Source organism: Opisthorchis viverrini, assembly GCF_000715545.1.
Source record: "Opisthorchis viverrini unplaced genomic scaffold opera_v5_268, whole genome shotgun sequence".
NCBI classification, from domain to species: Eukaryota; Metazoa; Platyhelminthes; class Trematoda; order Opisthorchiida; family Opisthorchiidae; genus Opisthorchis; species Opisthorchis viverrini.
In genome coordinates, this window is record NW_008751926.1 from 172517 (window position 1) to 186695 (window position 14179).

The 14179-nt window shown below is 41.1% G+C and overlaps 1 protein-coding gene across 1 annotated transcript; it reads right to left on the bottom strand.

Moving 5' to 3' along the window:
* Positions 1–79: 79 nt before the first annotated feature.
* T265_09324 (hypothetical protein) lies at positions 80–9440 on the bottom strand (the record flags this gene model as incomplete). Its single annotated transcript, XM_009175357.1, has 4 exons — positions 80–203; positions 1734–2058; positions 5100–5223; positions 9393–9440. The coding sequence occupies 4 exons, from the start codon at positions 9438–9440 to the stop codon at positions 80–82; spliced, it is 621 nt and encodes a 206-aa protein (XP_009173621.1).
* Between the last annotated feature and the right edge of the window lie 4739 nt (positions 9441–14179).

Sequence of the window (14179 nt, forward strand, 5' to 3'; positions counted from 1 at the left end):
AACGTCACAAACTAGAGATGGCTGGGTTCCAGATGAGTCTCTCTCGAGACTAAATTTGTTTGCAAATGAGTATATTTCGCTAAGTTCGTGCAGTTATTGTTCGAGTAGAACATGGTGTTGACGAAAACTCGCGGAGTATGCCCACCTCTTGAGTCTCAAGAAGAGCGGAACCGGTCGTGGGCTGTCGAAGAATTTTCAGCAAACTTATGAGTAGTATATTACGTCTAAACGACTATTATTACTTTTTGCTTTTGCACTGCAAACATCAGTACAATGTGCGTCAAGAGTAAAAGTTGCACAATGTTAAGCATTTGGTTTGCTCGATTACATTAGTAAAAACATCTGTGATTATTGATTTTAGTTCAGCTGAATTATTGTTGTCACTGTGATACGAATTTTGTTTGTTTGGCTCTCTTGTGTCGTGGATATTCACAACTTCAAGTTAGTCCTGCTTTCATTGTCATTGATGGTATGAAGTGGTAGTATCATGATGACCTGAGCAATACGGAACTTGAAGGCGGCAAGCCAACACCGGATGTAAATATTTGCTCTGGTCAGTTTGTCACTTCATGTCAAGCACATCGTCAATCCGAAGCAGCGCGGTAGACATCTGCAAGCACAGATCAAGTGGTGAAAATCCCTGGTCAACATATAAGTGGACATTCGTACGTAAGCTTCGGTGAGTTATTCCGGATCCAGCTTAATCTCTCCAAGAAAAATAAGCAAGAACGAAAAATATGCAAAAACTTTTGGCAGTAAAAAGATTTTGTTGACTACCCTCATTTTCAAGATTGCTATGAAACTCCCACTGCCATCTATATTTATAACATCGAATGTCAGATTTCATTTAATTTCTATTCAATGAAGGGCCTTTTGTGACATTGTCACGCCACTACCCACATGCATTCAAAATAATTTTTTTACGCGGTCTCCCATCCATGGAGAGAAGTCACTATACCTCCGACTGAGCCATTAATGAGATATCAGAAACGCACAAATTTTGATTCCACTCACAGAATTTTTCCAAACCCCACATATGCGTATTAGTACACCAATACTAACCGCCCTTCTCTCCTATCATAGCGAAAAAATATTTCCAGAATTTTGACCTGAACTTGTGTAAACTTGGTATACATCCATAAAAACGCGTGCATACTTGTAAAATTCATGGATGTAGCTGATTTGTTCTCCGAAAAGTCAATTTTCATGCCAGTTTTTCAAAATTCCGTTTAACGACCAAACCTTCATGTGTCAAGCAAGTCTTGAGAAAAACTATTTTGGGTTTTTCATTGAACGAAGACGGTAACTGAATGGTCTTACATCGGAAAGTCGGACTATTTTTGCCCTATTAAGATTGCTTCGTTCCGACAGCGGGACCCCTTAAGTTGAAGTACATCTGGTATGTGGCTTATTAGAGAAGGTAACATCGTCTGTCATCATGTAGAGGCTTCGTAATGTCAGTATTTCGAGAGAATGGATCTGACCCGTAGTAAAACTTGGTATCACTTTTTCAACAATGTTAACACAGGGGTAAAGAATCCTGATAAAAAAGCTCCTCCAAAGACCGACCCTTCGTTCCAAAAATAGTGCTGGTACCCACATGTGTCAGACGTCGCAGTTCATTACATGAAGCGTTTTGTACGAGATTGAAAATTTACCTCTTGTAAGAAACTCCTTCTAGGAAAGCATTACAGTGTTTCTAAAAAGAGGTAAAATTGCTAATTTTTAATGACAGAGTAGCCGTCCTGGTCTGAAGACAATCCAGTTGGAGCATCTTATATGGACTCCATAATGTAGGGGCGAGATGGCCCAAGTGGTTAGAGCATGAATTTAATGACCGGAAGACCTGTGGTTCGAACTCGACCTCTGCCTCTTGACTTCCCCTGTCCAGGCTTAGGCAACCTGGCAGTATCCCAGCCCTCGTGCAACCTTCGGGTAGCATGGGAGCTAGGCGCCGAATGGGTGTTACAGCTGAACGATTTTTCTTCCACAATGTAAAGGGAATCAGCTTTGTGAACAGCTTCCTACAAATGACGTATGTAGTGAGGGTGCTTTCAGCTAGTGGAATGATGGAATCACTAAAGAAGCCGGTAAAATGGACACACTTAATGTGACATAGATCCTAAAATCGCCACACAAACAATTTATGTAGATTTGATCCTTTTTTTGGTGGTGTTAGAACGGAACTTCGAAGTATGACTACACTGGCTTTAGTATATTCCATGGTCACCAAAAGAGAACCGCCTTCATATGAGACTACTGCATTCATTCAACTTCCTCGGGATTAGTGTACTTCAGTGGGTGTTTTTCACTCATAGTATCATGGAGCTTAATATCATATTTCTTGAACGTACCTTTCAGCACAGGAATTACCATGGCATTACAAAGTGACACGAAGATTCATGCAGTAGTGTAGACATCGTCACAGGTGGTCATGAGATGCGTTTCCATTGTGCTTGTTCACCCCATCACTTCGCCAAAAAGTGATCTAATAGTGAGATCACTTCGACCGGTCGTGGAAGGATGCGGCCATACTTGGAATGAAAAGTACTATTCACTGAGTTCTTGACTACTGTTCAACAACCCAAGCCGGTTTTGTCATTCTTGTGGTAATCCCCTGCTAACGACCATTCGTATGGACTAAGCGATCAATATTCTTATCGATGAATCTGCTAGACCAATCAACTACAACCCTAAGCATTTGAATGCCCTTAATTTGTCAAAATACTGCACGCAAGAACTAGTGTTTGAACCCCAGTGTCTTGCAGCTGGGGATAATGATATCAAGCGAAAACTTGTGTGAATATGACCACAAAGTTAGAAAAAAATGCTCGTAATTTTCAGGCAATCGGTTTACACGCCGAATCTGACTGGTGAGATGTACTGCAGTGAGAATGTCTATATCGCGAAAAGGATAGATGTCATTCTCCTCGGGAAATGCTGAGCAGTTGTGAATGCGACATTGCAGAGTTTATAAGTCACCCGCACTGTCAACCAAACATCGATCAATCCTCCTTATCTACGGACAGTTTTTTTATTCGCCTGTCAGTTTATGATGTGTTTAGAATGAACCCACATTGCGTATGATTGAAAGCGGTAGTTGGGAAGTTGCAAAGGGTCACCGCATGCAATGTAAACAAAAATGCACCAGTACTGAGAATTTATCCCAGCTTACTCTTTGCAGTGAATTTTGTTCTTGCTGTGTAATCTGCAAATAAACCTCACGGTTCCCAAAATCTGCTGTGATCACAGGAATAGAAGATGCGCGACGCTTTAAAAGGATAAAAACAAACTGACTGACAGTTACTGAAGAGGTTCCAGCAGTAATACGATAATTTTTATATAAACAATATTTCGCTGTGTTGAATATCGCGGCGGTGTATTTGTTTAATGAATATTGTAAATGGAAAGGTATGTTCTCCAGTAGTAGCAGCTTCACTGTTAACTAAGGTTAGCGTTCCGCAACCAAAGTATCTTTTGCCAGGCAAGCGGCAAGGCAAAAATGATGTGGGCGGTAATAAGGAAACAAGAACAATGCGTGCTGTTTAAGGAGGCATCGGAACGTGCATTTGTTTTCATGGAATCCTAGTCATCTGACATATTAACCTGGACTTCCACCATGAAGAGCAACGGACTGCCGACTCAATCAGAATGGCAAAACGAAGCAGTCGCCGCAACAACTGTCCAGGCGGGAAAACAACGATATGGTGATTCAAGTGCGCACGCAGTCTAGTACGGGTGCCGTGTCCTATAAATACTTCACCTGGCCAAAAGCTGCTTCAACGCGTTTTGTTCCAGTCATAAACTCACTTGAAAAATTTATCCACGTGACGCTATATGCGGAATATTTAATCTTGACCTTGGTCTACCACGAATCATCTCAGCGCAGAGATGATGTCTTCCGAAACAATTTTTTCTGTGGCCCAAGAAGCACTGAACATTTGCTTCATAACCCCAGAAAATATTAGTTCCCACTTGAGCGCCACTTTATCCGGCCGAACGCCAAGAATCTAGAACATGCGTCCATGTCACGTGACTTTAGGAAATGCACCGGCGTTTTGGTAACTCGGGTGCATCTACTGGTAGATCAGGTAGTCACTGACCTGCTTCTCGAGCATAGCAATTAGCTTCCAAACGCTTCGTCATCGGTCGAAGTGAATACTGTAGCAGAATGGCAAGAGGCGGTGACCCTAATCCTTTCCCTCAATGTAAATAATTAGATGGATGGTGACTGAGGTCTCACTTCCGTCGGGTTTACAATTCACTTTTCCTTTCCAACTTTGGAATAGCTGCTAGCCGCAGAGTTCCATCTAAGGAAGGTGACAGCAAGTCTTGACATTATTTGTCCGTACACAACCCGGTACAGTGAAATCTTTTTCGACATTCAACACTTTCCGCTCATTTTAAGCCGATCGCGGAATTATACCCCCAACATACTGCCCTGGGTGATATTCCCACATCGGCTGAGTGGATTTGCGTGAAAGAACTGTGCATCGGCCATCATTTATGCCCATGGGATCTAGGTTCAGGGCCATGTCGGTCAGCAACAAAACAATCGGAGCTTCCCATGATCCTTGTTTGATAAAATCTTGGGAGGCAACTTTTTTCTGGATGTAATTATCTTACAGTGTATGAGGCACAGTAAAGTTTTGTTGTAGCTGCGATTGACTTTCTTGTTCAAATCCATGTGATTTACGGACTTTCGCAGTGGCAAATGGTATAAAATTAAACCAAGAGACATGAGAATCGTGTAGGAATAAGCATGTACCAATTAGTTCAAGCTGAAGAGACAGATGAAACAATAAATGCACAACTTCAGTAAGCCGTACTCGGAATGATAATTTACATTAGAGAGATTTTACTTGGTGAAATACCTGGAAATAAGTCCCACAAACAATCGCATCCAGGTGGTGCCATCGCTCGCTGAAGAACAACTGAGAATTTTTCGAGAAATTCACTTATTTGCGAATCAATCTGGTTTTCACGAGAGACTCAACTAAATCTCTCCTTTATGATATTTTACAACTGAATGTGCTGCACACAGGCTACCTCATGATTCAGTTGGTACGATATTCGAGATATCCTTTGTTAAAACATACTGCGATATACCGAACATAGTGCCAACGGAAACATGAGGTGGCCTGTGTGCAGCACATTCAGTTGTAGAATATCATAAGAAACGGGAGATTCAGCTGGGTCCCTCGTGGAAACCAAATTGATTTCCTATGACTGTATTTCTCGAAAAAAAGTCCAATTTAGGTTCAAGTAGAACATAAGGTTAACGGAAACTCGGGGACTGCGCCTGCGTGATGAGCCCCAAGAAGGTCGAAACCGGTTGTGGGCTGTCGAAGAGCTTTCAGCAACCTTGTGAGTAGTTTCCTTTATGTAAATGACACTGTTTACATCCAATAGAAAGACGGAACAAAGTAAGATACCTGAATACGTGAACAAGAATCTGAAAATGCCGGGTTATTCAGGGTTGCGTGAACACAGAATGGCAGGAAAATCCCAATTATGTGGAAGAATTTTCTCTATCGGACCTCTTAACTGTTACCCAGTTTAAGCGGTTCTGGCCACCACTTGTAAGTTTACATCTCAGTTCACCTATTGTTTTTTCTGTATGTCCACGAAACCCACATGGCCCATCACGCGCACCATGCATAGCTTGACCCTAAATAACCCGATAATTTTTTAAAACGTCCAGATGTTTCCACCTGCTTTATCTTTTGGCTTAGTTTTGCTCTTCCGGTTGGTTTAAAGCTTGATGGACAGTCTTGAGAAGGTCAAGAGATCCATCGATTTTTAAAAGAGCTGTGTGAATACGCATGGCTTGGAAGTGTACCAGGGAAACGAATGACCTGCTAGGACACCTCAAAGCAATAAGGCTAATTGGTTAAAAGGTTAATTAGATCCAACATGAGGCATGCATTTGCAATGTTTTATCGTGATGAACCAAATCATTCATTCAGAATGGAAAGAGTTAAGTCAGTTACCGAGCACCAGAGACCATGGGGACGTTCAAGAAAAATATGTTTCATCTTTGCAGGCAGTCAAAAAGCTTCCAGCAACCTCAAAAATGATGCATTACGTACATGCAATGTGTTGTGGCATCTCGAGTATCATACCAAATGAAAATTGAGGCAACTGGGTTCATGACATTCGGTTGAAGAAAAATATGTTAAACGAGATATTCAAATGCGAGTCCTCTGTGAATATCAGGCCAGGTGTGTGCGTTTGTTGTATTTTGTGCAATTTGGGTTTTAAAAAACTCGGAGACTGCGCCCGCTTGTTGAGCTCCGAGAAAACGGAACACGTCACGTGCTCCCAAATAGCTCCACGGAAATTTATGAGTAGTGTGTCACGTCTATCCTTAAACCGGTTTACTGTACTGCTCACCTAAGAGATTTTTCATGAAAACCAGAGCATTAGCTAACAGTTCAGGCTTTATTTTGCCAAATATTCATTTTTCGACAGATAATAATAAAACTCAGTATTTCTTTGTTTGGCACAAGTTAAACTGATTTATCCGGTTAGTTTTTATGATAACGCCTCATAATATCGCTATACTGAGAGATATAAATAAGATATAATGGTTTTAAGTAGTCTCCCTCAATGGATACGTAACGAAACCGTTTAAACTTAGTGGGCCTTGCAAACTTTCGTAAGCAGGTCAATGATTACAAAAGTTTTTTCCACCAACATCTTAACCAGATTGCTCCTAACCAGCTTGCTGACGAAGTTATAGGTTGAACGACGCATCTGCCAGTTTAATGGGTGTCTGGAAATATCGATTTTGGAGAGCTTTTGTAACCTACTTATAATGAGAATCCACGATCGCAGCCAGTTCGGTACTCAGCCGTAGATAGTCATGTTGGTTTTCCTAAGAAAGTAGCTGTCTGTTCTGGCTGCTGATCTATTCAATTTGTTTAGCAATTGACTTGGGAGTCAGCTGTGACCAGATCAATCGTCAGTTTATCAGCATTGAATTAATTCACACGAGCTATCAATAGTTCGATGTATTATCAACAGTTTTTCAATCGTCATCGGCTTTTCAGAGTGCTGCCTACACTGATATGCGCACACGGTTCTTGCTGCACATAGATCTGATTATGGTAGGCATCGATAATGTCATCTTAACGTTCTGATTGAATACCACTTGATTTTGCTTTTATCCAAACTTCTCACTCATACTTGCGTGTCTCGCTTGCAAAAATATGATAAACGAACGGATTTTTTTCAGAAATCTGTCATATGCAAATGACCTACTGACCATAAACAATTTATTTGAGTTTTCCAGCCGCTACTCGAGACGTAACAACTACAAAATTATGTTAAAGTGAGATACAACCCAGAGGGCGTACTACCAATTCAGAAGCGTTGTAATTTCGAATCTTCCGGGCCCTGTAATTTGGTCGACCGAGGTTAACGATGGGTGGGTGGATGATTGTCACAGTTTGTACTTTGAAAGACGATCACGGTCAGTTAAACGTTGTTTTAAGGTATCACTTGATTCTTATGTTCTAAGTCTGACAAACCGATCTGTAACTGCATTTGGGTGACGAATGAATATGAGCCAAGTTTGCCCAGAGCTGTTTTGTGTAAATTGTTTGGCAAATGAATTTTGCTCACTTCACAACTTCTAAACTCTGTGATCCTGGCGTGTTTGCACACGGTTTGGGTCTTGTTGATAAGCAAACGAGGAATCAAGGACCTCAGAGACCGTGTGAACTAGTCCCGACACTGATTAATTCGAGTTTATTTGCCAACTTAACGGTTCTCCGTTAATTTTTAAGCAAGCCTGAACAACAATTTTGACTTGTTTCATTGATCAGCAGGCTTATTCTTCGCCCTCGCCCACGTACGACGAATGTTGTGCAACGTTGTCAACCGTATGTAAACATCATCTTTTTGTGTAGTAGCGAAAAGAAAATCTGCTAGGCATTTATGTGAATAAACACCTATGGGCAATTACTTGTCAATACATGTTTCCAGTCTAGTGAGCTCTCAGTTGTACCTGTGTGTTCGGCTTGGCTTAGTACCCTATTCTTTAGACCACCGCGTTGTGCACCAGAGCCTTCTATACTGGTCTTTTTGGTATCCAGTCAGTTCCGTATGCGTTTCTGATAGTTGGAGCGGAAAAGTGAGACTACTGCGTATCGGGTGTTTAAGTATTCATCAGCAAAAACTGATCCAGGCGGATCTTCCAAATGTAACGGCGTTACTCAGAAACCTGCAGCAGACAGCTCTGCGTCATCTTCGCGGATTGTAATGCAAGTGAGAATATTCTGCCAAAGTAACTGACAATGAAATAAACACCAGTCAACATACGTTAAAATTTTAACTGATTTTATCACATTCCGTCATTTTAAAGCATTTATATAGGCTTTCCTTCTACCAATCAGAAAGCATCCAACTTAGAATCGGAAATTGATAAGTTTACACGTCTCCAGATGAAAACAACATATGTTTATTCAACGGAATTGACAAATGGCATATAGATGTCCCGGATTTTATACAGTATTGGAATCGTGAATCTTCTTCATGAACGTTCACACTTACTCTGTTTTACTTTCAGCTTCGAAACTCCACGCCATTCAGCTTTAGAGTGACCCACTAAAGAGAGCAAGTTGACGGACGATGATGAGATACAACCAGAAATTTTTCTCGCTGTATTGTGTGTTGGGGCTTTTATCGGTGAACAACAACTGTCAAAAGCGAAACGTCTCAATTCCTTAGTGTATAGAGAAGAACAAATCTGATGGCAGATATAAAAGGGTGCCATTATCTGATCAGGAGAATACTGAATGTATTGTTCTGTGTGAACTTGTGCCATACTCACGTTGATCATCAAGCTTCCAAGTCAGCTTTACGTGTGCGAATGGAACTGTGATAACAGAGAAAAAGAAGTCTTCAGGAAGCCTTTAACAAAAACCAGGGAAAATAATTCCCCGGGAGATTTGGTTTTCATCTACCATAGAAAACAGTCAGGCCTGTGAATAAATAAACGCGAAAAATGATATCCAAGCTGAGAAAAATAATCAGTCTGAGAATATAAGCAGCACAATTTATTGACATTTGTAAGTGGTTTTTATCCGTTTGAGCAGAACTAGCCAGTTACTGGCGCAGAACTGCGACACAGTGGCGGATCAAACGGATCACTCTGCACATAGTTTGCAATGTGTGGTTTGTTCAAGTCAGTGGTACTTTCCAATGAAGATCCTATCTGGCTTAATCTGTATTTAAGTTTGATTTATTTTCAGCCTCATTTGTGGGTAAAAACGTTACGCAGTTATGCTATTCTGATGTTCCAACGTTTACTTCGAAGAGTGACGAATTCAGTGTGTAATCTTAAAAGTAACAAACGGAAGATTTCAGGAAAACTTTATTTTTACCGCTGCCCACGGATTATTCTCGCTAGCCACACGGTTTTCTGTAACCATTTTTCCCAGGGAAATACGCACACTTGCAAAAAAATTTGATTTTGCGAGATACTCACCCAAAACCTAGCTGAAACATCATAAACGAAGGAATCAGCTGGGTTCCAGGTTAGTTTCTCGCAAAACCAAATTTGTTTGCAAATGAGCGCATTTGTCCAAATCAGTCCGATTCGAGTTCAAGTAGAACATAAGGTTGACGGAAACTCGGGGACTGCGTGTACGTGATGGTCCCCAAGAAGAGCTTTTGAAGAATTTTCAGCAAGCTTATGAGTAGTGTATTACGTCCAAACCGGTTTTCTTCTTCCTCTTCCGTAATCGCAGAAAGCAGGAACGAACTTCAGGCGTTTTTGACACAGTTTCTATGATTGAATTGAAAGCATCTGTTTTCCTTTGCACTGGAATACATCTTTCCAAGTATTCGTGCATAGCCCACTGGCGTACATTACACTCTCATGTTTTTCACGAAGTCTAAGGGAGGTACTATCCAAGGTGTGACATACACCAACGAACTTTCGATGGCGGTTGCAGCACCGCAGTCACACTTAGAAATTTCGAAACATGGCAAGCCGCGAATGCTTCACAGAACGCAAAGAAAATACGAACTTCTACTGTTTATCTGTGGCCACCAATTTAGCGTACGAACCAAGTGACAGTCGTGGACAACCAGTAAGCCCTCAGCCTCGCGGACCACAAGTTGACATGCAAGGGTTAGAGAGGCGAAATGGACCAAACACCACACTAGGTCATGAGTGGGTGAGGTCGACCCAGTATTTCAGGGCTTTTCTCAGGTCTGTGCAATTCGTTGTGTAAACACTAGAGGTGGACTCTCGCAGGGGAAATTTGGAACCGTCGTTAGGTTCTATCTGTCCTGCTGATTTTGAGGACAGCATCGAGACAAAATGAATGTCACTGCATTCTCCAAATCAGATATGTACGCATTTCTATGTCCTGCGTGCAGCAGCGGCGTGATTTTCATTGGTAAACTAACCGCGCTATTAGACTGAGGTAAATTTACAAATGTGCTTCATCTGAAAGGGCCTTTAGTTTGTAAACCATTTTTGGGCTTATTTCTTTACTTCCCCATCACGGATCTGGGGTGATCCTTTTTCAAGAAACCATTTGTTGTTGTCCTGTCAGGCACCAGAAAACTGCGATATGATGTATTGCCTCCGGATAGAAACATGTTATTAGGTGACGTGTTTGTTTGTAGGAACACATAACTCCAAGTCGATAACAACTCCGTTTATGCTTAATTTTACGTATGTAACGTAAACGTTTCGACCTGGGCAACAGTGCTGCAATCAATGCCCACTTGACGAACCAAGCGGGAGAGAATAATCGTCCCAACTTTTTGTGTGGTTTCATTGGTTCGTCGAGGGTAGTAGTTGGATAATGCGAATCGGACCAAAACAAGACGAGTATTAGGATAGGGCTTTTGGTATAAGTATTCAAAGTGCACATTTCCTGTAGTGAGAAGGCACGGGATCACGTGCGCACACGAAGTCCATCACACACTTGCTAGTTTAAACGTTTTTTTTACAGGATTGGGATAGTTATCGAGTATTCCTGAATGCTTAGACCATTATACCGTGTCCATGGTCTCCCATCAAAAACTTGGCATGCATTTATTGCAACAACCAGGGTGAGAATGAGCTATGAAATACAAACACTAATACTCTAAACTTCAGAATGGGCAAATCTGCCTGCATATTCTCGTAGAAAGACTCATCAAGTTGTATTTTATTTTCTTGATGGAAAAAGAATTCGCTTATTAATTGTCGTATCTCACAAATATTGTACGATTTGTCTCCGAGCAGAATAAGATTTTGACGAAGCCTCGGTGACTTCGTCTACCTGATGAGTTCCAAACGGAGTAAAACCAACCAATGGCTGTCGAATTTTTGTCACCAGCCTTATGAGTAGTATGTGGTTTCAGTAATATTCAAACATCATACGGCCTTCGTGCAGAAAATTAGGTTAAAAGTCATAACAGAGAGACTTCTCTGGGATTTGGTTAGTTCTTTCTTTGGCATCATTTTTCTGCAAACGAGTGTATTCTGAAAAGTGCAGGCCACTCTTGTTTAGCTTTTCCGAAGGCTACTATTATATTGTTGGGAGTCGTAAATCGGAAGCTGTGGACTCAGCAAAATGTCCACTTTAAAATGCGTAGAGCAGTTTTCAACCTTTCAGTTCTATCCCCTGCTAAGCTACGGAACTGTTGGTTGGATGTGTGTTGTGCAAACCATTAACCATCTACTGAAATGTGACTAAGTATTGCAGGTGATGTTTGATTTTTTGTCGAAATGTTAACTCGAATAGGTTTTGCAAAACTTTGGTGCCTCAATGTGATATGGTTCTAAAGCTGATTTCATTAGTCAGGTTTTGTCAGTGTACTCATGCGTATTAATAGAATAGATTTTCAATATTTTATTATCTAGACCGGAGGTGCTGCAAGTTGGACACTCCAGCATACACTTTGTCAACCCGCAATAACTGATACATTCTTAATACAAGTACCTGAAGTGTCCTTGGCTTCGAGCCAAGAAATGTTTCGGGTACACTGGTACCAGACTCCTTGACGACCGATAATCTAATTTTGTTTGAAGAACTTCTGTAAGCAAGTCCTTAGTTCTGGTTCGAAATTACCACAAAATCTCAAGATATGTGCAGCTTTTGTTAGTATACTGGTTCTACTAACTGAAAAGAAAAGCCAGGCCACCTAATCTTGATATTTTTAAAATTGGAAGACGATTTGTCCTTATAGTACACGACATGAAATTTGAGATTCTACACATAAGCACAAAATGCAGGAGCCTCTGAGGGTTATTTATTATTTTAGAATGAGTTCTTCCATGTCAAATCCAAACCAAGGTTGGTATGCGAAAGTTGCGTTGGCAAAACAGCTGAAAAACAGTAATCAAACGTTCGTGGTCACTGGCATTGGTTATCAAACATATCATCATACGCATCTACCGGTGACCGCAGTGACACAGTACACATGCTGCAAAAACTGTGTTGGAGTCTGTCTAATTCACAAATAACTAGCATAGACAGACACAATGTGACCAGACCGCAGGCGGAATGTACTTTGTCAAGTACCACAGCGACCGAAACGTTGAACAGAATCAGAAAGGAAATTCCAAAGTCCGAAAGTAATACACATGCAGTGCGAACTGATATGATAAAACATAAACTATTTACAACTCATTTTCAATGCTCTACTCATAAGGTTGCTGAAAATTTGCTAAAAATTCAGCAAGCTTAAGAGTAGTGCACTAGAAATATACATGTGTCGCGATATCTCGAATATCCTAGCGAGTGAAACATGAGGCGGCCTGGAGCAGCACATTCAGTTGCCTGGAAACATCACGAAAGAGAGATTCAGCTGGGTTCCAGGTGAGTCTCGCAAAAACCTAGATTCTTCTGAAAAAAGGTGTTTTTCTCTATCTACAATTCAGTTTATTTCCCTGTTTTCCTGTTACTCATAGCATTAATGCGCTCTCATGAGGTCGTAGTAAAGCTAAGACTCAAAACTAGGACGAAAGGTGATCCGGAACAGCTATTCGCTGATTAAGACAGGAAGCACTGTTATTCTCCCTCAGTCTTTTAATATCATTAGTGGTGCAAATCTCACGACCCTTTTGGAAACTAGACACACAGACAACTGGTCACTGGTTGGAAACCCTGCTCTCCAGCCACGAGTGGCTGATCACCAATAACGCAACCGTAGATCGGAGGATAAAAATCGTTTTGTCAATTTCATGGATGACGTATATTTTTGAACTACTTTTATTTCTGGTATATGCAGTTAGTTACCACTTCAGTCGTCGTTATGTATGAAACAGGAGAATTATTTTCTACTCCAATTCTTGTGTCGTAAATCAGCGAAACTTCTGCCAATTTTGTGTTGATAAACTAGCCTAATTAAGCCTAGGTATGGTAATGACTTTATTCGTTTGATGAGCAACCAACATTATAACATCTGACTAACGTAGGTAATCTTGTTTAGGGAAAATGCGTCAATTTGATAACTTACATCAGTCACTAGCGTTCCGGGAGCTGCCTGATACAGGCGCCTTCGACATTTTTAGAGCGCACAAACGGACCATGGCTCTCACAGTATCCCCGCCCCGTTTTTTCCTGTTACCTCCGTTTCTCAGGTGAAAACATCTGTGCATCAAACATTTTTTACTTTGTAACAGACTGGTTTTCAAATTCTTTTGGATTAATTCCGAGATGCGTAGTTTGCACACAATGATAGCTGCCGTCTTGGTCATAACGGAATTACAAAATGTATTACTCAGAAGATTCCTTGGCGAAATTCAGTGATAATGAACATATCAGAACATATTGTTTTCGGTAACTATCCACTTCGACCAGTTGGGACAAAAACCGTCTATAAAAAATGAAAAGAAAAAGTCGCCTATTCTCATTGACTCCTCAAAATATCGCAGCCACAGATTACACTTAGTGTCAATGACACTTAGTAGTCGTGTGCACTGCACCGCTTCAGCAAAGGTAGACACGGGATATATAACAAAGGGTGCCTAGATGCGAGTGAGAGGGCCATGTTGAGCTGGAAAGACTGTGTAAAATTATTTTGCTTGCACACGTTTGGGTTGGTGAGCCAAATGACAACACTTTACGGAACTGTTGAGAAATAGGCCTCAAATATTGTCTTAAAGGCAAGACAGAGCATTCAGAGAGCGAAGATTTTGCCACCTCGGTGGTCAGTAACCCAC